The sequence below is a fragment of the Aulonocara stuartgranti genome (genome assembly GCF_965226115.1).
Source record: "Aulonocara stuartgranti genome assembly, chromosome: 15".
Lineage (NCBI taxonomy): Eukaryota > Metazoa > Chordata > Actinopteri > Cichliformes > Cichlidae > Aulonocara > Aulonocara stuartgranti.
The window spans coordinates 19,470,375-19,497,606 of NC_138951.1; the positions used below are offsets into that span (position 1 = coordinate 19,470,375).

The following is a 27,232-nucleotide window of genomic DNA, read 5'->3' on the forward strand; positions in this document are numbered from 1 at the left end:
GGCAGGGCCTCCTTGGATGAGGGTGTCTCGTGATAATGGCCGAAGCACCCGATGAACCCAAGGTCCACTACTGATGATGCGTACCAAATTTTAATATGATAATCTAGATCAGATCTCTAATCTCTAAACCTAACCAAGGGGGGGGAAAGGCAGATTAGCTTGGGACAAAGACCGAAAGTGAGGCATAACGATGTGTGCCGCTGGTAAAGTTTCTGGGCTGACTTTCCTCAAAACAGCCATTCCTCAAGATTTTCTCCATTTAAAATGGTAAATGGCCTGTATTTGTATAGCGCTTTTACTAGTCCCACCTAGGGACCCCAAAGTGCTTTACACACCCAGTCATCCACCCATTCACACACACATTCACACACTGGTGGAGGCAAGCTACAGTTGTAGCCACAGCTGCCCTGGGGCAGACTGACAGAAGGGAGGCTGCCATATCGCGCCATCTGCCCTTCTGGCCAACACCAGTAGGCATTAGGTGAAGTGTCTTGCCCAAGGACACAACGACCAAGACTGTCTGAGCTGGGGCTCGAACCGGCAACCTTCCGATTACAAGGCGAATCCCAACTCTTGAGTTACGATCGCCCCGATTTAAAGCCATGCATTATCACGCATTGCAACATCTAGTCCTTTTACTGAATTACAACTACGTTGTTGTCAGCAGAAATATTGCTAATTTCAGAGTGAACTTGTGAAATTCTCTCAAATGCTCAGTAATACAAAGAGGTGGACTTAAACAACAATTTAATCTGTGATACAATCAAAAGCTGTAAATGGTGTCCATGGAGTCCACTTTTTCATGCTGGTCAACTTTTTCTCAGCGACAATGACGCTTAAGATTAGTTCAGTAATAATACAGTTCAGTAAGAATGGGAGGTAATGAATAAAGAAAAGTGGCACCACGCTAAAAAAGTTCAGAACTGCCAGCTCAGGATCACACTGATTTTTGAGCTTGGCAGCAGGTTGTTATATGTGCACTGGGAGTGTAATTAGGGAGCAGAACATGGGCAGTTGGAACTGGCTGACACGAAAGACGAGTTAGTGGCTGGCATGCAAAACAGTCAAGGATTAATTAAAGACTGTCTGACAGCGTGACACCATAATGCCACAACTGGAATCGATCTGTTGATCTCTCATAAATTTCACAGAAACATTATCAGCCGCAACCAGACAAACGCACTTTTCTGTTTTTCATTCAGTCTCTCTCTTTCACACAGACACCAGACACATGCCGTCTGCTGGCTGAACCCCGAGCCAGGGGAAATGAGATTTGGACGTGTGTCACAGTCAGCCGTTTTGGGGCTAATTGAAAGTCTGCAACCTGTCATCGCTTTATTAACCTTTTGTTTTCTTGCAATCAAGCTGCACCACTTTTAACTCACGAGCAATCTTTAATCCTCAGCTCATAGTACTACTAATATCATTATACTCCACGTGTAACACACACACACATCAGGTTTTAAAGTTTAAGCAAGAGATTAGACAGAAAATATTTTGAAACTTGTCTGCATCCAAAATAATTAATTCTAGCGTTAACCAATGGCCGTCTAAATGGATCAGAGAGTTAATTAGGTGCAGTTGTGGTAATTAGTCGTCTTTTATTTGATGGTTTATGAGATCAGTTAATTATTCACCTGTCATCTGTTGTCTGAGTTGAAATATGAAGACCATGACAATTTAGGAAATTTCTAAATATTTTCTTGCATTTTATCCGTTTAGTAAGTTTTCTTATCTCACATGAAATATCCATGTATTTGTATTTGATGTCACGTCACTCCCTTTTTTCTTTGTTTTTCTCTTATTTGCACTCATACTGTACAAGTCTACTAAAGGTGCAACTTAAAATATGCACATACTCAAATTATTTCCCAAGAGAAAATTTGTTTTTCAAATCACGTTGCCGAACCGTCGCTTTTATCCTCCGTGCAAACAACATGAAGTACGAGGCGTGACGCTTGAGTAAATCTCAGATTTATTTCAATTGCTTTCTGTCCCGCTGAGACTTGCCGTCAACTCCCTCCCACATGCTCCTGCAGCCCCGGCTGATGGGCTTTTCCCGTATGTTCCTCATGAATCTGAAATGAATTTAAGGGTTCAGATATTGAAACACGGTAATTGAATGCACCTCATTGGAGGTACATCTCACAGCCTCTTCAGCAGACACTGAATCACATTTCATTTCAGGTTAGAGCAAAAATATTTTTATTGACATCTATTTTCAGTACACTTTAGACTAAATGTCAAGTATAAATTGAAACTCATAATGTAGAGAATAAAAAAAGCACTAAAATACTCATAAAACCTTCTTGGCTGTATACAAGAAATGAAATGCTCGTCATGCTTGCTATTGGGCTTTTTGTTTCTACTTGCGTTGAAGCTTTTTAATAGAATCTTACTTTTAATTTTGATTAAATGTGTTATTTAACATAAAATTCTTAAGGTACCTTCTCATTTAGCAGCAAACAAAGACAGCACTTAGCCTCTTACAATAATGGTCAGACTTAAAGATATTAATCAGCAGCACAAAAATGGCAGGTTTGATTTTTTTTAAAGGCTTCTGACTGTAACAACTATAACATTATAGCCCTCGAGTATTTGAGTGTGAGAACATCTAGTCTATATTCCTTTACAGGTTTTTATTTGATGATGGAAAATCAAACAGGTCTCTTTATCCTGTAAAAAACAACAAAAAAAAGCTTAGTTACTGTTTGAGTATTTTGTGGGGTTTCTTTGTTTCCTGGTCAAATTTTTATTCCCTGCCTTCTAAACCTCTCTTACACAATAATCACAATGAGATTTGTGTGATCCTCTCAACTCTACACTCAACTCACATGTTTATTCTCAATCTTTCACTATCACCCTTTTCCTTGCATTCAACTCAGTTTTGCAACTAAACTAATCCACAGCTTCGAGATTTCGGCCCTCATGTTTTCGTCACAACACGATCTATTTAGAAATGAAAATAAGAAAAGCAGGAAGAGAAAATGTTATGTCTACAACATGTAATATCCCAAGATCTGGAAACACAAATATTTCCAAAATATAAATTTTGACATTCTAATTGTACATTTTTTATAGTCATAGTAGCATCAGCAAAAAATAAATAAAGACTGTAACAGCCTATTGCTTGTACTTAAACTGCAGTTATACACAGTATAATATTCTATATTTTCCTGCTGACAAATAAATAAAAACACAGTCTGTGTTCAACGCAACAGTAGATGTATGTATGCACTGCTTGTATCTGAGAAGTGGGTGTAATGTGAAAACCTACAAATAACGTGCAAAATGACACTTTAATATTTGACATGCCTTAATACCTAAATGACTCTGACTTCACACTATGGTGTTGTGAAATGTGAGCTGCTACTTTTTGGGCATGTGGGTGGAAGCTGTGAGACTGATACGAAGCTGCAATATATATACACATGCAGTCTCAAACTGAATGTGGCTTTCTGTGAGGTTGCATGAGTACCAGTCATACTCACAGGCCATCCAAAAAGTACTTTGGTCAGGTCGAAAGTACTTGTATCAGAAAGTATCTGTGTCTTTGCAATACTTGCATTGCATTAGTTGATTCTGAATTATTAACTTAGTACTCCAACCTCACATCCAACTATGACCAGATCTGGCTCCAAACAGCCAAAATGTAAAAGCAATAATGAATCAAGGCACCATAATGGCTGCATCGGTCTTTTGTAATTATGTTATATTCTGGCTTTGAGTGCCTAAGCACAGCCATAAAACCAGTATAATGCTGTAGCGAGTATCAAGCTTCACGATTCAATATTTTGGTGGAAAAACATTAAATGGAACACTGTGGAACTTTACAGAGACATTAAAGATATATTTTTCACTCTGTTAGTAAAAAACATTATTAGTTTGGCGTAAATTTCCTTAAAAGTATGTTTTGTTTTAAATCAGTTAAATGAATGTAATTTTAAGGAGAGGCAGTGCCGCAGACGCTTATCTATCCAACTGTAAAGTCAGTACTCTTCTCACCATGAAGAGGAGCCTCTAGTTAAACTGCTGTATCAGTTAATCAGCATTTATTGTAGTGAAGATTTTAACATTGCTTTATCAGCCGTCTACAACCAGCTATTCTTCTCTTATTCCAGCTTCCTTGCAGCCTGCGGCTCTTTGCCCTCTGGCTAAATCTTGATCCCCAGCCTCCAGATAATGACAACAGCTGTCCTTGGGGCTTCCATCCAAATACCCTCCACTCCTCCTTCTCCTCCTCTTCCTCACCCCTCCCCACCCAGCAGCCAGCCAGACGGTCAGTCGGTCGGCGGGCACGTTGAGGCTGGGCAGGCATCCATGTGATACATAAACTCAGGGTGGATTTACAGAGGCAAATCATGAAAAAAAAGACTAAGCTGCTAGAGAGAATTTATTCTGGTAGCGAGCTGAGACAGCAATTTCTCTCTGGTACTTAAATTCCTGAAAACATACTTTTTTTATAATCAACGTCTCGCTATTGATGAGGATCTTTGTGGGCGTGTGATTTTAAGCTAAAGTTAGATCAACAGTGGTGGGTTCACATCAGCTAATCTACTCATAACGGTGGGGCTGGTGATATCTAGATATGGACATAAAGGACTGGAAGAGGAAACGAGAGGCGCAGTGTGATTCACTGTTGCAGATTTGCTTGAAGAAAACTGATAAAGCACAAAGAGAAATTATTAGACAAGCAGACATCTAGATTTTAATGATTAAAACCCTGTTTTTAGCATACATATTGTGCCTTTTTTGAACATGTTAAATAAAAAATTTGGAGTCTTTTTGGGTTAGATTATGATTTCTCATATCCTCCCCACACCAGCTGTTTTAGGGTTAGGGGTTAGGGTTAATCTGCTGATTTATATCAGCAGTCGACTTTACTGAGAGGTGGGAGGAACAGCGATCATCAACCAAGCTTACCTTTAGTTTGTACTCCTTCTCCTTGGTAACTTTCGTGAGCAGTTTGGCTTTCTGTCTGGTCAGCGCCTCGATCAGAGAGTCACACTGAGCCACGAGGCAAGCTTCAAACTCCACTCCGTTCTCCTGAAGAAGAAAGACGAAAGCAACAGAAGCAGCACAGTCGTTATGAATTGATTAAACAAAGTGAACAAGTAATATTAACTCATGAAACCACCATGTTTGGCTTCCCTGCCAAAATAAATCTACATTAAAGTGTTCTGAAGTGAGCATCGTTATGGGTTTGGATCACAAAAGCAAAGCACTGAGACGAAAATAGATCACTTGGCTTGTTTTTCTTCAATTAGCAGCACACTGTTTGTTACCCATTCATTTAGCCCACCACATTATGTTCTATTTTTGCTTCAGCTGCAAAACCACAAATAAATACAGCGTTAATTATTTCAATACACCGCACACAAAAGCAAGCCTTTCATCGTATTTACCATCCATTTGCACAACCATACTCGCCACCATTTTTCCCTCAAGATGCAACACATGAAATTGTGGTTTTGTGTTTCGATTTACTAATATTCCCTGACAGTTAGCAGCTTTGTCTTTGGGCCAGCAAACAGAATGCAATGATAGAGTATAAGCAGACATCTGCAGCTGAAAAGGCTTCATTGCATTACGCTTAAAATTCAAAAACGTTCTTCAGATGATCAAATTGCAAAAGGGTGGGAGAGGAGAGGAAACGCTCAGTGCATGATGGTTGTGTTAGGTTAGCGTTAGTTTATCTTCATATCAGAAGGACACAGAAGGCAGGGCGAGCACGAGAAAATCTGCAAATACAGCAGGGACTAAATCAAAAGCATTGTGAATACAGCACACATAGGCTGGTGGCTGTTTTGAACTTATTATGCAAATCCCTATTTGTGTAACAGTTAAAACAGTTGCATGTCAACATCATTCAAACACTGCTAATTGGAAAATCAAACATGTGTACAACTGTAATTTAGGACCCAAATTCATAATTACTCAGCTATAACTCCAAAGAAATCAAATTAGGTGAACACTAGACGCCAGAGGTTAAACGCAAAGGAGGGAAACTTGCAGCACACAGAGGATAAGAAACATTACAACGTGACGAAGATAAGACTGAGACTATTTAAAAACAGGGAGAGGACGAAGACACGTGCGAAAACAGTCAAGGCAGTCAGAAAAACAGGAAGTCAAAAATGAAGACACCAGAGAAAAAAACTGTTAAATTAAAACCGAAAAAAGCCCAGAGGAGAAACTCACAATAACACAATACAGATAAATGAATTTCAAAATATTAAACTTGGATATGTTGAGTGTTGTTCTTGTTGCTTTTGGCCATTAATTTCCAACAGACTGGAAACTTGTCAGCATATAATTTGAGATGTTTTGTAGCATTTAAGATGTTGATAATTAAGATCCTGTGTCATTTAGTTTTTCCTTCCAGTAGATATAAAAACAGGTTATAAATGAGGTAATGATCCAGAGGGGAGTTTTATCTCCCTACAAAGCCCACTTGATAATGAGATAAGGGTTCAGTAGTGATTTCCAGTCAAGGTTCCTCTGCTCAGTCACTGTTTAGAGCCCGAGGAGCACTGGAGATATTTCTCCTCAATCCTACATTCTACTTTCTCTTTGCCCACCTAGCTCTTTTTTTCCTTGTCTCAGACAGAGCAGAGTAAAGATAAGACTGCTTCTTTTTAAAGCTTAATCCTCTTCATTTTGTAATAAGACTCTTAATGCCCACTCGTGGTGCTGTAGGATATATCAGTGCAGACAGTGTGTAAAAACATGTGTGTGCTTTGTGTGCATGACTGGTAGACGCTGCTGGAGAGATCAGCTGCACGGTAATGCTGTCTAGAGGGAATGCTCACACAAATGCACGTATTTGGATGGTATGTTTTGTTTTTAGTTTATTGATTCTATGGATTTGCTTCTTTGCTGCTGAGTGTCGAGTCCAAATGTTGCTCTGTGAGCTTACTGTACATTACCAGGGAGTTCCCCAAAGCATGATCAATGCAGTCTTAAAACAACAGTAGTAATGTAGAGTAAATTTTGCAAACAATATCTACATGTGCAGAAATGAGCAGACGTGGATATCAGTTGTGGTGCAGTCTGATACAGCCAGACTTCTGTCTCATCATGCTTATGGAGAAACATCTAAACAAAGCATGGAAGCCCTGAAATAGCTTTTTAATAGGCAGTTTGAACATGTTTACCTCTAGAAACAGCAGATTTCAGTAAATTTCCTGAATAACTAAATACATAATCTATCACTGCACTCAGAAACTAAAAATAATTCAAAATGAGGTGCATTTAGAAGGTAGCTTTAAACTAAGGCACTAAGGGGCTCAAAGTATCCATGAAAATATCCTCTACATCATTACGTAAGCACAAGCACCCTGAAGCCACTTCAGAGTCACTTACATCCCCAGTCTTCCTCATTCTGATGCTCAGTTTCAACCTCATCAGTTTAAGATGAGTTCTTGTCATGTGATTAGCTAGCTATATATTTGCATTAATGAGCAGTTCATCAGGTATGTCTAACAAAGTGGTCAGTGAGTGTCTATTTCATCATTAATGGTGGCTTAACAAGTCCAGCACATGCTTTTTAATCTAGTCATTTGCTGTGACGACCCCTTCACCATCCAGAGATCTCTGCTGTGCTTTGTCACGCGAGTCCTGATCAGAGGGCGATGAGCTGCACGAGATGCACCCGAACCTGCTGCGCTCAGCTACAAAAGCTCCTTCGTTCCTGACAGCCACTCTCTGACACTCTCAGGGGAGGATACCCTCTGCATGAAACTGCACTAGCATGCATTTCGGTTTCTTTTGCTCTCCACAGACATCCACCCATCCAACATAGTCTGTAGTGCTGACTTGCTAATAAGTCTTACTAACTTACTAGTAAATAATTCCTACTTCCTTAAGGTCCAATTTTGTGTCTCCCATTTCTAGTCAAAGTCTTTGTTCAGTTTGCTTGCAGAGATTTATTATCCTGAGTTTTTTTTTTTATTTGTTTTTTAATGACATTATTTGCCACTTATGATGAAATCCCCAAATTCTGCACTAACAAGCTATTCTATTCTTAAATTCATCCAGGCTATCTTTATGGAGTCGTTAAATCTCTCAGAGATTCATTTTATGCAAACACAACAAAATGAGCTAATACCCAGATGTTTCCAGTGCCAAAGTCAGACATTGTGTATGCCTAATCACACACATGCAGCTGTTGCAGCACTACTTTACCCTATTTATGCATTTGCTCATGACACAGATCAGTCCTTCATTGGCCACAAAACATCACCTGCCAAACATAACGTTCTTGGAGAAACAGAATATCTTATTTTTCTGCTGGAAAAAGTTTCATTCCTCAGAGGAAGGGTAATAGCTGACAGTTCTGAGATTTTTTCTGTTCTTACTTCCATACAAAACTTGAAAAAACAAAACAAAACATTGATTTATTCCTATTTCTCAAATGGTCTTGTTTTTGTAACCCCCCAAAAATAAAAATTTGCCTACCACTGATATTTAGATGTGAACAGATCCTTCCTTTTTGTTTTGCCGTTGCATTGCATTGTGGGATACAGTTGCTAATGTTATGGCCCAGTCATACTAGAGTAAAAGAAAGCTGGCAAACTCTTTGCAACTAAGAAAAACCGGTGGTTTCCCAGTGATTGCATTGATTCTTTTCACATTCAGCAAATGAGTGCAAGTAGTTGCAGTGGCCATTGCTCTCATTCGCTCATCCTCTGGGTAATCACTTGGTCATCTAGTTGCCCAGAGTTTGAGTGTGGAAACTTTTGATTACAAAGCACTGGTAAAGATTTGCAATAACTGACAAATGTAGATGGATTGGCAATGCATGGCAACCGATCGGTCGGTGTGCATCAGTTTATCAAAAGACGGGTTGAGATGATGTGAGCTTTGTGGCATGCCACGTTATTCTGCTGGAAGCAGCCATCAGAAGGGTACTTGCATGCTCAATAACAATATTCAGGGTAAGCTATGGTGTTTAAAGGGGTAATTAGGGGTCCAAAGTATGCTGCAAAAATATTTCCCACACCATTAGATCACCAGCAGCAACACAAACCATTGATACAGGGTAGTATAGATTCATATGTTGTGCATTCAGAGATCCCTTTTTGCATAGTTTGGTTGTAACAAGTAATTTGAGTTACTGTTCAAAGCTCGAAGAAGTTTCTTCTCTCAACCTCTGGGCAATCAGTTGGTCACTGTGAGTACTTATGGTCGGTTACTGAATGAAAAAAACATTCAGCATTGTACTAGGAAGTTGATACTAGAAGAAAGCTGATAGGTTTTTGTATCTTTTTGTGAAGAAAACTGCCCATCACTGATGTGACTATCATGCTATTAAGCCATCGTGACAAACCTTTGATCTATACTTGTACCTAAATTTACAGACTGGATTACTAACAGCATATCTTATGTAAAATTAAATGTAAAGGTGTGTTGTTACCTGTATCTGCTGGAGCATGTTTTTGAGTTGAACCAGGAACTCCTTGGCATCTTTAGCTTTGTCAGAGACGCCATTCAGCGCCTGGGAAATCTGACACTGCAGAGACAAACAGAGAAGGAAGATATAGAACGATTAAGATGCCTCAAAAGAAATGTGACCTTTTTACTGATGGATATAGACATTCACTGCTGTACCTCTCTCCTTACGATTTTAACCAAAAATTTCAAATTCAGATTCATCTATCAGTCGATGGATCAACTGAACACTCAGATTCATGATTATTTAGCTTACGGCTAGCTTAGGGTTTTAAAAATAAAAACTCAACTGGAACAAATAAAAATACACTTTCAGATATTTTCTCTGATGATTCTCACATTTTTAGAAACTTATAAAATGCTCTCAATTTCATTTTTTGGGATTCCAAGAGTGCATCTTTTATTTAATGATACTATGACTGCTTAACCCAGTCCAGCTGTTTAACTGCCACATCAGGATATTAGCTGAAAAAAAAAAACAGGAAAATAATAAAATAAAAAAACAGAAAATATTTATACAATCTGAGGAATATACCAGGAACCACTCAGGAACCAGTTCAGTATTTGTATGTGTATCAGTTGTTTGTAATTAAGAAAAAGCAGGACAAAGGAAATACACACTGTTAAACACACACACACACACACACACACACCAAGCTGTGATGAATCTTCTCTGCTGTGGCTGCAGCCACGTGACCCACCTGCTTACTCCTTTTCTGGATGGTAGACTCATGAATGGACACACACACACACACACACACACACACACACACACACACACACACACACACACACACACACACACACACACACACACACACATAAATGACAGCTGTATTTGCTAACTCATGATGTATGCTGATTACATGCAAAGAAACTGCTTAACTGAAAATTCGCCTGCGTTTAAATAAATCGATTAGCTCAAGTACAGCTGCAGATATGACAGAAAAGTCTTTACAATCATCATTACTATATTATTTAAGTGCTACGGTTAAGTTTATACGGTGAACCAGCAGCTTTCAATTTATATGACTTGTGTAAACTCTTTGGCTTCCTTCCTTCCTTGAACCCAACCACTGATTTCTCTTTTTGGATGTTTTTATTTACTGACTGTTCACGTGTAAGACTACAGTGTTGGATGCCTACACTCAGATTTTCTCACATCAATAAAAACATGTTTAGGTTAATTTATGCAGTAGTTCCACATGATCTCACAATCAATGATCATGTAGGAGTATGGGTAATGTAAAATTATACAATTCTTTTTCACCGTCCACCCCTCTGCTGTGTGCGTGCTGCTTGGAGTCAGGAGGAGGGACGTGTGGAGGTTATGGTTCACAAATCATCCCAATGCTCTTGTGAAGCTCCTCGTTGCTCCTCACCAAGAGGCCATCTGGCCCAGCAAGCTGTCTGGCCTAAATGCTTGTGTGTGCGTGTTTGTAGATGTGTGTGTGTGTGTGTTTGCATGCCAAGATGCTAACAAGGGGATGACGGATGTGCCATATGAGTGCTGTCCTGGCACATCCCCTCCTCTTATTCGTCCCATCTGGTTCTTCATTCACTTTGACTTCAGCACTTCTGATCAGGTCAACATTCTGCTGATACGGCCATTTTCCGTACATGTGGATATCTTTTTATTCATCATTTCATTTTCTTACCCCCAAAATTAGTGGGTTAAAACAATTATGTGGAGCTGGAATGTATCCCGCCCTGCTTTGTCAGTAAGGAAGAAAGACACAAAGAAGGAACGGTACCAGGCCGGGCACAGATTTCTCTGTTAGTATTCCAGAAAAGATGTGGCCAAAAATGCAGCATGAAAAACAACAAAGAACTGAGACAGAAACAGAAACAGACAACTGCCACAAGTTAAAATAAATAAAGAAATCATTGTTCTAGCTGCAAACACAGGTTTGTCTTTTAAAACTGCCCAAAATGCTGAGGATGCTCAGACCAAAAGGAGCATTTTCCTTTGTCTTTAAAATGACTTGAATATATCAATAGTAATCAATCAAAAACAAGCAGACTGCGGGACGAATGAATCAAATAGAAACAGAGACTCTTGATTATATACAACTACACATATAACACACACAAAACAGGTTGACTAGGTTGTTTTTAAGATAAAAATTTACACCTCCTCCCAGCCATCCATCAATCCATCAGCGTATTATTTCTTGTGAAACAGTGAAGCCACCTTTACTTCTTTATTCCTTCATTAGATTTCAGGTCATATATACTTTGTTTAGTAGTTTTTTTCCTTTACAGTAAACAAGCACATATTGTAGTGAATCTGTCTGCTATGTTTTGTTTGTCTATATTCTCAACTCTCTGTTGTTGCTCTTTGCTCTTATAATGACAAATTTTCTTTTTCTATTGTTTAACATATCACATAGAAATTTTGTAACTGCTAAACTTAACTAAGCTATTGTTTTATTAAATTATCAGGAATTCAGCTGGACACAAGTGTTTTTCTTAGACCAACAAACCAATTTCCTGATATTTATGAGGCGCCTCTTCCCATCGAGGCTGAATATTCTGTCATCACAGTGCACTGGTCTAAATTTGGCTACAGTCATGATGCATCAACCAACAGTAGACTCCAGTAAAACTGGAGTCTCAGAGTTGGAATGTGACAAGTTTGCCCTGCAGGAAAAGGACTTAGTGACTCAGGGAAGAGATTTGGAACAAAAAAGAAATATAGAAACTCATTTTGGAAATGAAAAATGAGAGATGAGGATTAGATTTTATCTCAGCAAGGATCAACACACCTTCAGAGAAGGACTCTACATCCAGAAATCCAATTTCTTCCCTCTGTTGTTTCTTTTGTTCTCCTCCTCTTGACCTTTTTCATCCTTTATGAGTCCTCCAAATGGAAATGTCATTTTTCTTTTTCTCGCTGTCAGCACCCCTCAGCTCTGCTCTCAGAGACAAGTGCTATTATCTCATTATCTTATTATAGGAGCAATGCAGGACCATTCATTTGGTCCGTGACATTCAGAGAAACCAGTGACATTCATGGGGGTGCAGCTGTGTTGGTTTACAGAGAGGTTTCAGCTCAGGATGCAGGGGAAGAGGCATGTTAAATGGAGAAGAACTGCTTAAGAAGCAGCCGGTAACTGCAGAACGTGTGGAAAACTGGAAAAATATTTGAATGTTACAGGGGAAAAAATCCAACCTGGATCTGTGAGTGTAGATATGCTCCACTACAACCAATGTGGGGACACATGAGCCAAGTTTTTCTGTGTAAACAAGATATCTGGGTCAAGACTTCCCGTTTCAGCTGCCAGGCTTTGTTTACAAATGTAGATATATTTATATATATATATGTATAATTTTGAAAGCAATACCCATTAGTTCTGAGACTGCATTTCAGCACGTCCTCTTTTCCTGTCTGCTCAAATGTGACTGGACAATCTTGTACTTTGCTTTTGCAAAGTATTCACATGCAAACATATGTTTATATAAATCAAGTATCACAGGCTTGTTCTCCTCGTATCCAGCTATACCTGGCGTATAGTAGCTTTGCATGACTCACAGATCCAAGCTGGACGTGGGTGCAGTCCCTCGGTGCAGCTCAGCCTTAAAGAGAAATCTCTTTTGAATGGCTCACCAACATATTTGGAAATATAACCAAATTCTCTGTCTTTGAAATCACACAGATCCAGGGGTATAAAAACTTGACAGATAATACTATAAAATACAGTAACTTTTGACCAAACTTGTACAGGTGATTAACAGTTAAAACTTTAAGTGAAACTGCATGATTTATTCTGTCTGCAAAGATTTCTTCTATCAGATGTGACCAGATCGATTTTTCTAAGTGAAACTCATCTACACTTTGGTCACAGCTGCAAAGACCTCAGGTGAAAGTTTCACGAGCAGACGTGCAGAGACAGCCGATAAATGCAGAAGAAGTTTGAGAGTTTTTCATTTATCCAAACTCTGGTGAAGTTAAGTCAGGTCAGTTTGCCCCAGTGGCTTGAATGTAAAGATACATACAGAGATAATCACAAGCTGGTTTACAAGACTGGTGTTGATTGTTTTTATCCTCATTCTTTGGTTGAATCTCTACCAATGCAAAATAAAATAAAAATCCCAGAATTGAATTAGACATTATGTTTGTGGTGCTTGTTTCTTTAATGCTTTTAAATTTTGTTAATGCTATAGAGACTGCAGTGTTGAGAGAATACACAGGAGAACAATAGGCAGCTCTTAGGCATTTGGCTGTCAGCCGGGGGAATGCTTGATTACGGGGATGACCTTGGCAAAATGACACCCATGGGACATTAAGCAGAGAGAGAGGAGGGCCTGAACCTCCCCTTTTATTTCCCCACCTCCCATTTTATTTCTTCTCATTTGCATTTATAAGCCTTTATATCCTCCTCAATTTCTGTTTTCACTTCCACATGATCATAAATCCTTCAGTAGAGGTTCTAACATTGGGCCACATTTTTAAACTTTAGACAGTTTTCATGCCCATAAAAAGTATATCCTTGAGTGGATCAACACCACACATTTATGCATGCTGCAGCTGAATTCATGCTGACAAATCAAATCGCCTCCTCTTCACTAAAAGCTTTGCTATCTTATGCTCAAAATTTAGTGAAAGAGGTCTCCGGCTTTCTCTTTTCATGTAGAAACACAGCATCACTGCATCTTGAATTAAACATCGGGACTGGTCAATGCACTGCCCTGGTCTTTGGAGATCCCTTGCATAAAGAAAGGAAAAAGTTGCACAGATACCATGTGAAGCGGAGGAGGCAGACTGCGGGGTGAGATTGTCTGCAACCAAGAGCCAGTTCCTGATATATTACAGAAGAAGCAGCCGCCTCCACTCTGAACGTCACAGCTCACACACACTGCTCTGTGCTGGGTGTCACTCATTTACACCACATGGATGAGTAAAAATATTTTTCTGTAGTTTTATATTTGTCTGACACACAAACCACCCACATTATTGCACTTTTATGAGAGTAAAATTCAGTTTAGAGCACCGGACTTTCAGTTGGATTAAAGCAAGCACAGGGGTAGCAGAAGACTTTAGAGGGATGTAGGTTTCTCATCAACAAGATTACCTTTAACAAGGTAAGCCAACCTTTCTTTCATTGCATGGCTGCACCAAGCTAAAAACTGCTGTTCCACATTAATTGGTCTTTCAATCAACTACAAGCTGTGACGAGTGGAAGGAGAAGCACTTTAACAGCAGAGTGAGTTTTGATGTTTCTGCCACTGCCGCTCGTGAGAAGACTGCATCTTACTGCCAAAGACTTCTACCAGCCGTGGATTTTGTCGCTTTTATTTTGACGCCACTGACTCTTGTTTTGTATTTTCTGTCATCAGCTGAAGTTGCTTTCTCTGTTCCTGTGACCCGTTTATTTTGAAGTCCATCAGTAGTGCATTTCTTCTCTTCTGGATTTTCCACACCACCACACTTGATCTACCCATTTTCTTCTCAACTGCCTTTTTTTGTTTTCCCTTCTCACTGTGGAGCTATTTTCCTGTCACACTCAGTTCTCTTTATTTTGTTTCCCTTCAGGCTCCAGTTGTGCCCTTTTTTGTGTGTGTGAACAAACAGTCCAAAAGGAAATACCTCGACACATGACGTATAGAACACTTTTCTACGCCTATCAGTTAGTAAGAAATGTTGGTTTCTTTTATTTCACAATCCTCTTTTGAGCACTAATCTGTTTCGCATTCCTCTAACATACTGTTGGAAGGAACTGTTAATGTTTGCTAAAAAATGAGTTTAAATAGGACGTGACAAAAAACCTCTAGTGGCCATTTGGGGCCAAAAAGCAAGTGAATCCCTGTAGACTACCATGTTAGCAGAAATAAACATCTTTACAGCCTTCTACACAAAGCAGTTTTGCTCTGATGCTAATTTCCACCTTTAAAAACACTGGAAACACTTTTTATATATTAGCATAGTAGCATGGCCACTTTGAGTGACAGTTGGTGAGTGCAGCTGCTGTTCAGCATCACCTGCACTTATTTGAGTCTCTAACTGTACCTTTTGACTCTGTCTGCGTTATTTTGTATTTTTAAATACAACTATCTTAAAGCATATGCATTCCTGCACATTGAGACATATTAACAGCTGTTCACGAAAGCTGTCTGTTTGCAACAGAGCTCCTCTAACTCCACCCCCTCATCCAAATGCTACCAGTACTTACTTAGCACTTAGTTCCTCCTACACCAAGCGGCACATCGGGCAGATCTCCAGCAATGTCAGTCAGTGGCAACTGCTTGAGCTTCGTCCCAGGCAATGTCGACGGTTCTCAGATCCTTCATAAACGTTCAACGCCATGTAATCTTTGGTTGGCCTTGCTTTCGCTTGCCAGTGCATGGGAGCCATGTAATGGCGATCTTGGCCGGGCGATAAGGGGGTAGACGTAAAATATGGCCCGCAAAGTGGAAGCTACTTTCTGCAACAACATTGGCTAAAGGGCGGGTGCCTGCTCTTCGTAAGACCTCTTTGTTCATTATTCGGTCCCGGGAGGAAATTCTAAGGATTCGCTACAGGCCGCGTTGTTGAAGCATGTTCAGGTGTTGAGTAATTGCATTTGTTGAACGGCAGGCTTCACTAGCGTATAGTGCAGTTGGAATGACGATAGAGTTCAATAGTTTGATCTTGACCCTAATATTCAGGGAGATCGAGTTCCAAATTGTTTGGAGACATCGGACGACACCGGCCGCCTTCCCTACTCTGACGTCGACATCTCAGTCACAGATCAAGTCATTGAGATGATGCTGCCAAGATATATGAAATTCTCCACCTCTTCAGCATGTTGTTGGTTGATCATGACAGGAATGCGGACACATGCGTAGCCAACTCGGAGTACCTTGGTCGCTGATTCTTAATCCGACTTTCGTCGCCTCCCTCTGCAGGGCTCAACTCTTTGAGGTCTTCCTGAGTCGAGCCCAGCAGGGCAATGTCATCCGCGAAGATCAAGTCGGTGAGATTACGTGCTTCGTGCCAGCGGACACCAATGCCAGCTTGGTCAACTGATTGTCACATAATGAAGTCAGTTACCAACAGGAAGAGGAAAGGGGATAGCAAGCATCCCTGTCAGACGCCAGTATTGATCTCAAAGAAATCCATGCAGCCGTCATCCATCCGGACGCAGCAGCGGGAGTTGGAGACCACGAAAGGCATCTGCAAACTGCTGAGGGACTCCATAGTGGCGTAGGATAGCCCATAGAGTCGGCCGGTGGACACTGTCAAAAGCCTTCTTGAAGTCAATGAAATTAATAGAAATCTTCCTTTGGTATTCCAATGTTTGTTCAACGATCATGCGGAGGGTGAAGATTTGCTCGACACACGACCGGCCACTCTGAAAGCCAACCTGCTCTTCTTGCAATCGTTCATCCACTGCACGTTGTAGCCGATTCAAAAGAACGAGGCAAAGCACTTTCCCAGGTACCGACAGCAGCGTGATGCCCTGCCAGTTGTTACAGTCATCCAAATCGCCTTTCTTTGGAAGTTTGATGAGGAAGCCTTTTTTCCAATCATCGGGTACATGCGACGTTGACCAGCAGGCGTCTTGTAAGGTGCAGGTTCCAACTGGGGTCCGTCATGCTTCAGCATGCTACCAGTAAAAACAATAAAAGCGAGAGTGTCCACAAGTGGTACATGCAATCTACCATTTAAAGCTTGCAAAACATTTAGGAAACTGTACAACACACGTGCAATTGGTGGCAACAAAGATATTGAATATGTATGTAGATATATGTAGACATGAGCGGCAGTTACAACTACATTCATTTACTGTTGCTACCACTAAACCAATACAGTATTAAACGGCAGCCTAAAAAATTCTTATTTGCAAATCCACATTTTAATTTGAATAACTGCGTTGCCAAGCAATTTCCATAAACCCTTCACACACAGTTTGGTGGTGTAAAGACCTCTGCTACAGCTGAACAATAAATCTACCCTTCCCTTAGTCTCGTCACCCAGCTGTGTTGCAGTATTAGTAGCTCACATCTGGTGGAGGTCAAAACCAATCTCTTTTCTCCCCTTCTTACTCTCACCCACTATCACCCAGCCTCCCAATCCTCTCCTGCTCTACTACACAGCCATTTAAAGGCTAATACTCTACAGTAAACAGCTACACAGCTGCTGCTATACATCAACACTTCAAGCATGAGCCAAACACTAAATGTCAAAGGCACGGTAAGCTTTAGCCTGGACAAAAAAAACATCTAAATGTGAGGAAAGACAATTACTAAAGATGTAAGCAGCTTTATGTTTGTTTAGTTACTTATGGTATGTAAGAATTGTATTTGTGCTGCTGAAAAATTAAACAAAATGTATTATTGAAACTAACAATGCTTTCAACATTTACGGAAAACTGAACATATTAGATGTGTTCATGCTCAAGTTCTGACACTGACATCTGACACTGCAAAATGGTCAGATGAGTTTCAGCTGAGTGTCATTTAAATATGTTATTGTACCCAGGGAAGCCTAAAGCTGTTGTTTGCTGCCAGCACAGACAGTAAACAACATATAACTGCACTCGATGTTTACATGTTCATGCACCAGTCACTGTTCACTGTGGTTCAACAGAAGTTAATTATGCACCTAATGCATTTACGGTAATTTAGACCAAAGTGGTTGAGTGAGGGCTGTTATACAGATGTGTCGCAGATGTGCAATAGCTGCTGAGCAAGCGTAGCGCAGCAGATGTGCTCTGTGCAGAGCAGAAACTACTGTTTAAACTGCTAGATGAGGGCTTTTAATCATCTATGTTCGAAACATAAATATTCAAGGTTCAGTAAATGTGGTCTAGAACAGCCTGATTCATCTCAGTCAGTCAGCTCCTATTACATATTCACAACCTTTTCACAGAGTCTGCCTGTTCTTTCTAAACATAGAATACATGATGTATATGTCAGTGAAAGGCTCAAGGTTATCTTCCACTTCACACTTTTCTTTATCCACTTCTGCTTTCAGTCCATCATGAAACCTCTCTGTTTGCCACCCAACCACAGCACCACACTCCCAAGAGAAATGGAGTCCTCCCCAGAGGTCTCTGATGAACCACATCAGGGATCAGTGGCTACAGCCAGTACTGCTGGCTTTGTTTTATCACCCTGAGTTTTCCTCATGGGCTTAGCTTCTGAGGAAAGAGTACAGAGCCAATAAAAAATGGTGCAGTGCAAAGAACGGCCCCTGTTATCAATTATTGATCAGGGCATATTCCATATTAATAAATGCAAACGGTAGGTAGATTGCTGAGGGCGTAATTTTTGTAAAATGGGTGGAAATTAGGTTTGTTGGGGATAATAACTCTATTAAGGATCATCATGGGATGTACTTTACAGTTTTGTGTGTGAACACTCTGCTACAGAAGAATCATGCAAATGGATGTATGCATGCTGGTGTACACAGATAAGACTCTTCTATGGGCATAAAATCTCTGTCTAATTTATAGCATGTCTTAATGAATGAACATACACTTGTAACCATAGTAACAATGCTCCTTGTTCTACTATAGGATGTCCCCACTTTCCTCAGAAGTCTGGCATCAGCACTCGCTCTGATACCAAAAATAGATTTTTCTCTCACACATGCTTGCACACACACACACACACACACACACACACACACACACACACACACACACACACACACACACACACACACACACACACACACACACAGTGCCTGCTGTGTTAAGGCCAAAGGAGAGGATGTGTTGTAAAGTGTGCATTAACCTACATTTATTGTACAAGTCCTGCAGCACAGCCCTAAGTTACTGTGCCATGGTTCGTGTGCGGACTTTGTCCTCGTGACATTGTTGGGACAGAAATCTTCTCACATAGTCATATTATTGAGACTGAGCTCGCACGAAAGGGATAAACACGCAGTCCCCATGATGTTAACTGTTTATTTCAGACTAGGTTTTAGAGTTACAGATTAGATTAAACATCTTATATCCTCCTAAAGCTTTGCACTCAAGTAATATCTTATAATATTCCCAGATATTGTCTGGGAATATTATAACTGCAGTCATTTTAGCTTTTTTTGATAATCTTAGATTAACTAAATAAATACATGTCAACGCTTTGAGTTCCATCAAAAAGAAAAATGTTTTCCACCAGATTTATCTACATGCTCATTTTAATGAGCTCTATAAGTTAAGAATCCATCAAGGTTAACTCAGGCAGACTTGACATGTTTAAATGTAAAATTACACTGAACAGATATGGACAGAAACACAGTGCAAAGATGAGAAAAAATTCTGATAAATGAGTGGTAGGTTTTATTGAGATTCCTCTTCAAATGGTTCTCTGGGTAAGGCTAAACTTATCATTTTAGGCGTTACTATAAATCACTGCAATGTCCTGATATGTACTGTACTACAAGTGTGTGTGTATGTGTGTGTTAGCCTGAGGTAAGAGACAAGCAGATCTGACCTGTCATGGTCGGCGAGCTGCCATCGCGAATGAGGTTAGTCAGACACGGCCAGTCGGCACAGATCTGTGCTCACTCTCATTGAATTATCTCATCAGCATCTCCAACAGAAGAAAGCAATTCTTTCTGCTGCCTAAACTAAACTCTTGTAACTGAGCCTGAGACACTGATTCAGATTTATAAGGTGTGTTAAACATTAGACACTCAGTGTCACATTAAGAAAAGCTCTGTCATTTTGTAAAGTGGCAGCGTGTGAGGTTAGCAGCTTTTTCTTACACCCAGGACTAATAGGTTTAACACCTAGCATCATCCTTAAAATCCATACACATTTTTTAAACTTTATTTTAGCTTAGATGTTTAATGAAATTACCTACTGACTCTCTACCTCATTTAGAAAATTTAGGGCTTCTTGTATCGTTTTATTTTAGTTTAGGTTTGAAGCATTTTTTCTAAGAAGTCATCAGCACTAAAAAGGAAATTTATTAGATATTAGTTTAACAAAATGTGATAACGTCCTTTCTCTGTTGGCATCAGTCATGGCAAAAAGAGTCTCCCCTCTATGGTCTCTCACTTATAAATGAATAGTGTATCAGAAAGGTAACTGAAATTGAAACTCTGTTATAGCTCAAATGTCCTCCAACTGTATCATTATAAGAGATCTAGTGTGCGCTCTCATACTAATCCCTACAGTTTTTATGAGTGGTGTATAATATGCTTGCTTTTAAGATCTTGCAAACATTCAGTAAGTGCAGTACAACTATAAATGCAGAGAGTGAAAAGCCCCACAAAATACGACATATGTTACAATAAACAGGCAGCCGGCATCTCTGACAGCGACGTGCTTGTCAAAATGTTTTGTCAGCATCCTGGCAGACGGAAAACAAGCGAGATAAAGTGTTTACTGCCAGTTATTAAATGATGTAACATGAGAGTAACTGAGAATTCTGATGAGAGGAGGAAAATCAGGGTATAAACTGGAGATGCTTTTAAAATCTGCTCTTGAATGTTAATGATTGATGCCCGTAGATAATCTGTAATAACACATATAAATGCAACAACACAATATGCTTTTATTCTTTCCTAGTGACTCATTTCTGAACTGTGTCACAATTCTGAAGTTATTCAGTCTGAAGCTTCTCAATATTAAACCAGGCACTGATGAGGTTTCCAGATGCGAGGGTCATCACAAACTCCCACCGACACAAACACGAGTCAGTTATATTCTCAGATATTATGCTGATGTATGGATGATGCAGCAGACCTGCAATGTAATACAACATATTGCAGATGTTCCAGAGGAGAAAGTGTTTGTGGTTGCACAGACCAACTGTTTGCATTGTCAATCATGGTGATATCAGTGGTGTTACTACAGCAGAATAAATCTACATCATCATTTGCAGTTGGCCACGCACCCACTGCTCCTCTGATTTTGTCACTACACACTGTGTAATGCTAAAGTACAATTTTAAGCAGCTTTAAGATCTCCAGTGCCTATTTGTGCTTACTTACAGTTGGCATATGCACCACCAGCCTCAGAAAAGCCAAAGAGTAAAACTACAAAAGCAAAAAAGGTCTAAAAAGCATTCTGAAAATAAGCTTAGCAGCTGGAAGCCAAACAAACCACCAAACATTTGGCAGTGGTTCAGATCTCACCCCCTTGGTCAGGAATTAGCAGTAGAAGTGAAAAATGTTCCACTTTCATTTTTTTTAATGTTTCTGCTGACATTTTTTATTTCTTTTGATGTGTCTTAAATTCTGGCTTTTGGAAACCTTTCAAACTTCCCCCATCACACTGGCACTGTCCATACTTTCTTCACTTTGCGGGAAAATAAGACAGTAAGTCTAGCAAATAATGATCTCCTCAATCATTTCAGGCTAGAGAGAAAATTCAAATGATTCCTGAAAGATAAGAGTTCTAATGTTTAATTTTGTATCCAATTCACTAAATAATGATATTCTTGTAATCACTGATACTGGACGCTCTATGGTCCTAGTTTTACTGGACCTCTCTTCAGCCTTTGATATGGTAGACCATAACATTTTATTACTAAGACTTGAGCACACTGTGGGTATTAGAGGCACTGCCCTCGACTGGTTTAAATCATACCTCGCTGATAGATCCTTATCAGTTCACTTAGGCACCTTCTCCTCTTCCTCCGCTCCGGTCTGTTGTGGTGTGCCTCAAGGATCAGTTTTAGGCCCTATTCTCTTCTCATTGTATTTGCTCCCTCTAGGCACAATCTTTGAAAAATACAATATCGCCTTCCACTGTTATGCCGATGACATACAGATCTATTTTGAACTTACTGACGACCTTGCTGTGTCCCTGCACTATTTTCAAGAATGCATGCGGGAGGTCAAAGAATGGTTCCTGAGTAATTCCCTCGTTTTAAATGATAAGAAGACTGAGATTGTGGTGTTCAACAGTAAAATCCCTCGTGCCCAACTCTGTGCTGCCCTGGGTTCCTTTGCTAGTTTTTCTTGTGACTATGTCAGTAACTTGGGTGTACTGCTGGATAGCTCGCTCAAACTCGATAAGCAAGTGTCTGCTGTAGTGAGATCTAGCTTTCACCAACTGCGCCTTATCTCTAAGGCTAGGCATTATATTCCGCATGAGGACCTGGAGAAGCTTATTCACGCTTTTGTGACCTCCAGGTTGGATTATTGTAACTCCTTGTACTATGGTCTTCCCTCTTCTCTTCTTCTTAAACTGCAAACAGTCCAAAATGCAGCAGCCCGCCTTTTGACTGGTACCAGGAAATTTTGCCATATTACCCCTGTCCTAGCTAGCCTGCATTGGCTGCCCATAAAGTACCGTATTCAATTTAAAATATTACTCCTTACTTTCAAAACTATTAATAAATTAGCGCCAAGTTATCTTAGTGAACTTCTCAAACCACATACTCCTGCTAGAACACTCAGATCTGCCACTCAACTACTTCTGACCCAACCCAGATCTCGACTGAAGTCCCGGGGTGACCGTGCGTTTGCTCTGGCTGCCCCGGTACTGTGGAATACCCTTCCTCTCGACCTCCGCGCATCTGATTCCATTGCACTGTTCAAATCACGATTAAAAACCCACTTATTCAATCTTGCCTTTCCCTCTAGTTAATATTTCTTTTATGATTTTATATCATGCACTTCTATGCTCATTTAAATTCTTGTTTGCTTTGTACCTGTTGCTTTCCTATGTATTAGTGACAGTTATCTGCTTGCATATTTAGTACTTGCTTTGGTCCTATTTCTATTATCCTCCTCCTATACTCTATTTTACTTGTTAAGCACCTTGGCATACCCTTGGTTTTTAAGTGTGCTTTATAAATAAAGTTTATTATTATTATTATTATTAAATAAGTCCAGGTGGCCTGTACTTGAGTGATAAGGGGTTAATAAAAGCTGCAGAGATGGGATAAAGCAGAGATGTTCATCATGTTAGTACCCTTCATTAATGCAGTCAGGGTAATGCAACTTTATGCAAGTGTTATGACTCTCTTCCATTTCACTTAGATAGGGACTTCTACTAGCTGAATGTATGTATAACTAACATGGCTGCCAAGTGGAAGGACTTGATCAGATCTAGAGTTTAGATTTGTAGACTTTGTTACTCAAACAACAATATCAAAAATCATCTAAAAGAATAAACATTTGATTAAGGTTACTGTGCAGCTGTTTCCCCACCAACCCTTTTTAGCTGCTTACTGTACGTTACCTGAACCTGAAGCTGAACATCCTTATAACAAAAGAAAGATTTGAGGAGGCACAGACTGGTCCACTCTCTTCTCATCACAAATGGAGACAGGGTAGAATCTGTCTCCACCTTCAGGTTTCTGGGCACCCACATCTCCACCAGTCTCACCGGGACCCACAACACCAACATCCTGGTAAAGAGGTCCAGGATCCTGGATCAGAAGCTGCTGCTGGCATTCAACTTCTCCTCAGTGGAGAGTTTACTCTCCTACAGCCTGGGTGTTTGGTACACAGGGGCCACAACTGAGAACAGTTCCTGTCCACTGTCTCAGGAAAACCAGGGACATCTCAGGTGACCCCTCGCACCCGTCCACCACCGTTTGACCCGCCTCTGCTCGGCGTCGCAGGTCAATCAGGTCCCACACCTCCAGAATCACTAACAGCTTCTTCCCCTGGGCCACTCGGACTGTCAGACACTGTCCCCCCACACCCTACCCCTGCCCACCCACCTCACCAATCTAAGCCATGGTCTGAGTAACCCTCATAACTCCGGCCACTCATACACAGACTCTATTCAGACCGAGTCTTTTCTTTGCACAACTTCCAGCTTGTTCTCTAATGTGTGCCTTTCTCTTGATTGCATATATTTCTCCTGTTTGCTATTTATTGCTGTCTACTATTCATAGTTTATTCCGGTACAGTTGGTGTGGAACACCCACAATTTTGTTGTACATGTACAATGAGAATAAAGGTCTATTCTAGTCTAGTCTAGTCATGCTTTTAAAACTAAATAAAACAATCTTGACTGGTCCGTTGATCCATCCATCCACCCCGACATCCCTCTGTTGAGGGCTTTGCTGCTCTAGAGCAGTCACCTTACTTCCTCTTTTGCTCCCTGCAACAATTATTGGGTAAAAGGTTTTTTTTTATTTATGAACATGAATGTCAGATGCTTGAGAGAACAGATTCTGTTCTCATCAACTGCTACTTAAAAACAGTCATTTGTTCATGAATCAGCCAGCACTTATTCTTTTTTTAACCTTAAAAATGGAAGTTGCAATCACTGAAAAACGTTTTGGTGAATAATGTGTTCAGAACAGCTTTTCTATTTTTAATACGATTTAAAAAGCTAAAGGTTTAAATCCATGTGTGTGAAGGCAGCGGTTTGATAAAATTGGGCTGTAAACAATAACAACAACTTAAGACCGAACGCTTTTTTTTTCTGACATATTCAGCAGATGATGACAGAAACATACATTTTAATGAAATTAATGCAGTGCAAAAACATAATCTTAAAAATGTAAAGCAGCATAATTGCAAACAGTATAACTGACTAAACAATAACAGAATACTGTTTCACCTTCTAAAGCTTCACACTTGAGATCTAAAAGGTTTTAAACAAGTCCCAGTAGCATGCCATTTAAAATAAAAATCCAGTGAACTGTAAGGGGAGGCAGATTTTTTTAACTGCTCACAATGCCAAGGGAGCGATGAAATTTCAGTTGTACATAAAGAGCCCACATCAATTACACCGATATTTTCCAAGAGACTCCCTGTGCATTGAAGAAGACATCTTAACATCTCAAGAACAATGAAGTTATTGTGATAAGAACTTCCTTGCCAGCATAGAGAAAGAAGCAAGCCCACACTAGAGGAAAAATGCAGCTACAGATGAGGCAGACAAGCAAAATACCATTTTGTTTAAGTACCTGACAGACACACTAATCCATACAGTCGTTTTGTAATTTCTAAAAGACAGTAAAAGATGGCAGACTGTCCAGACTGCAGCTGATAAGCTGGGAATGCTGCGAAGCAACAATCAAACACTGAAAAGCAAACTATATGATTTACAGTGTAAATCCAACTCTTTGCAACCCTGTCTCTACTAAATTATTATATCTAACCTTTCTGCACATGCAGAGCATGCACTAACATGGGCAGTTTATCCAAATGTTAAGTCTATACAACCATGTCCTGCTTGTATAGACTACTTGTGTCCTGCTTCATACATGGATATATCCAACCATAACTGAGGAAAGACAATACTGTAGAGTTGTGCTTTGGAGCAATCACCTAGCAAAATGCTGAGGTTGGCAAGATTGCAAATTACATAGATCTAATTAGTAATATCTCTTATAAATCCAGTATAAATGCTGAGAGGCATCTTTTAATGAATGCATCGTGTAGGAATCCCCGCAAACTCTTGCTCTTCTTTCCTCCTGAAGATATTTAAAGTTACGCTAAAGCTACATAAATATCACTTTGAAGTTGAGGAAATATTACAGTTGTTGTAGAGATATTTGACCCACCTTTTGGCTTTCACTTTAATGCAAATTTACATTGCTTTTAGTGTTTGAAAAGCCCTTTTGCACCCAGGAGTGATTTGTATGAGAGGATAAAGCCTTAAGCTATGAGCTTGCAGCTTAGCCACATCCATAAACTATACAGACGTAAGACATAACAGCTAATTAGTACCAAGTTACACATCAAGAAAATACTAGGATTTTACTGAAGTATCTGAAAATACTCAAAAAGGGGACAACACAACAAATGTGGTCAAGAAATCCAGTTCATTGACTTTAATTAACTGAGGTGAATTTTAGCAGACATCTGTTTTTTGGGGGGGTTTTTTACCGCTGCTTGACTCGGCACACCTGTCAGTCAAAGCACTCATGCCCCTAAGCCTTAACAAAAACCCGAGTGAGTGAGTTTAAAAGCATTCACCAATCATACAGGCTGCAAACATGCTTTTTCTCTGATTCACCTTTGGAGTATTTGTAAACGAAGCCATTAGAGAAATCAGTTAAAGAAGGCTACAATATAAAATCGCATCATTTTATGGCATCAATATCTATAAAACCTGCCATATCACTAAACTCTCACATGCCAAAAACTAAACATCATACCTTGTAGAATTATTGCTGTAATTACTTATACACATAGCAGTGTAGCTCTTAAATGTGAAGTAAATACTCAACATACTTTAAATTCAGACACGGAGTCAGTGTAATTGCAGTTTTTATTCCTTACAAAGAATATTATGTGGAATAGACACAAAAACATAGATTTTTTTATCATAGTGAAAAATATTTAGCTCCCTGTTCCCTTTTAAAATGTAAAATGATCTCCAGACAACACTGCAAGGCTAAAACTTACACACAACAAAAGAACCACTAAGCCTGCATTTCTGTTATTTTTTATATAATTAACCCCAGCACCCGAGCTGCTCTTTACTGGACTCAGCTAGGTCACAGTTACGCGTAAAAACCCACACATACACACACACACATATGAGCATGCATGAGTGTGTTTTCTGCTTGAATGATGAGAGGAAACTGGATCAGTGTGTCTTCCCTGCATTCCCTCAGCTAAAGTTCATCCGCTTCACTTATGCATATTTATGCTTTCTGAATGCGTGTCAATATGTGTGTGAGTATGTAGCAGTGGGATAGTCACCCCCTGAGGCTGCTGCTTGATGTACTTACTGTTTGATTTACAACAAACACAATCATGATCCAATTGTTTTTCTTGGCTTCCTCTCTACACGATAAACTGCGGGATTTATGAAAGCTTTAAATGCATATATGCTGCAAACACATAAAAAATGTAGCTGCGCTATGAATACTAAAGCAAAAAGCACAAATCCAAACGTTCACCCCCCTAAGGAAT

At 39.8% G+C, this 27,232-nt stretch overlaps 1 protein-coding gene across 2 annotated transcripts in view; it reads right to left on the reverse strand.

Moving 5' to 3' along the window:
• trim67 (tripartite motif containing 67) overlaps positions 1–27,232 on the reverse strand; it is a 58,277-nt gene that overhangs the window by 23,829 nt on the left and 7,216 nt on the right. For both annotated transcript variants that reach the window (XM_082504933.1, XM_082504932.1), the window contains exons 2-3: positions 9,419–9,514; positions 4,924–5,046 (exon numbers count right to left, since the gene is read on the reverse strand). In XM_082504933.1, the coding sequence (XP_082361059.1) occupies positions 4,924–5,046; positions 9,419–9,514 (219 nt within the window). The remainder of the gene's footprint in view (positions 1–4,923; positions 5,047–9,418; positions 9,515–27,232) is intronic.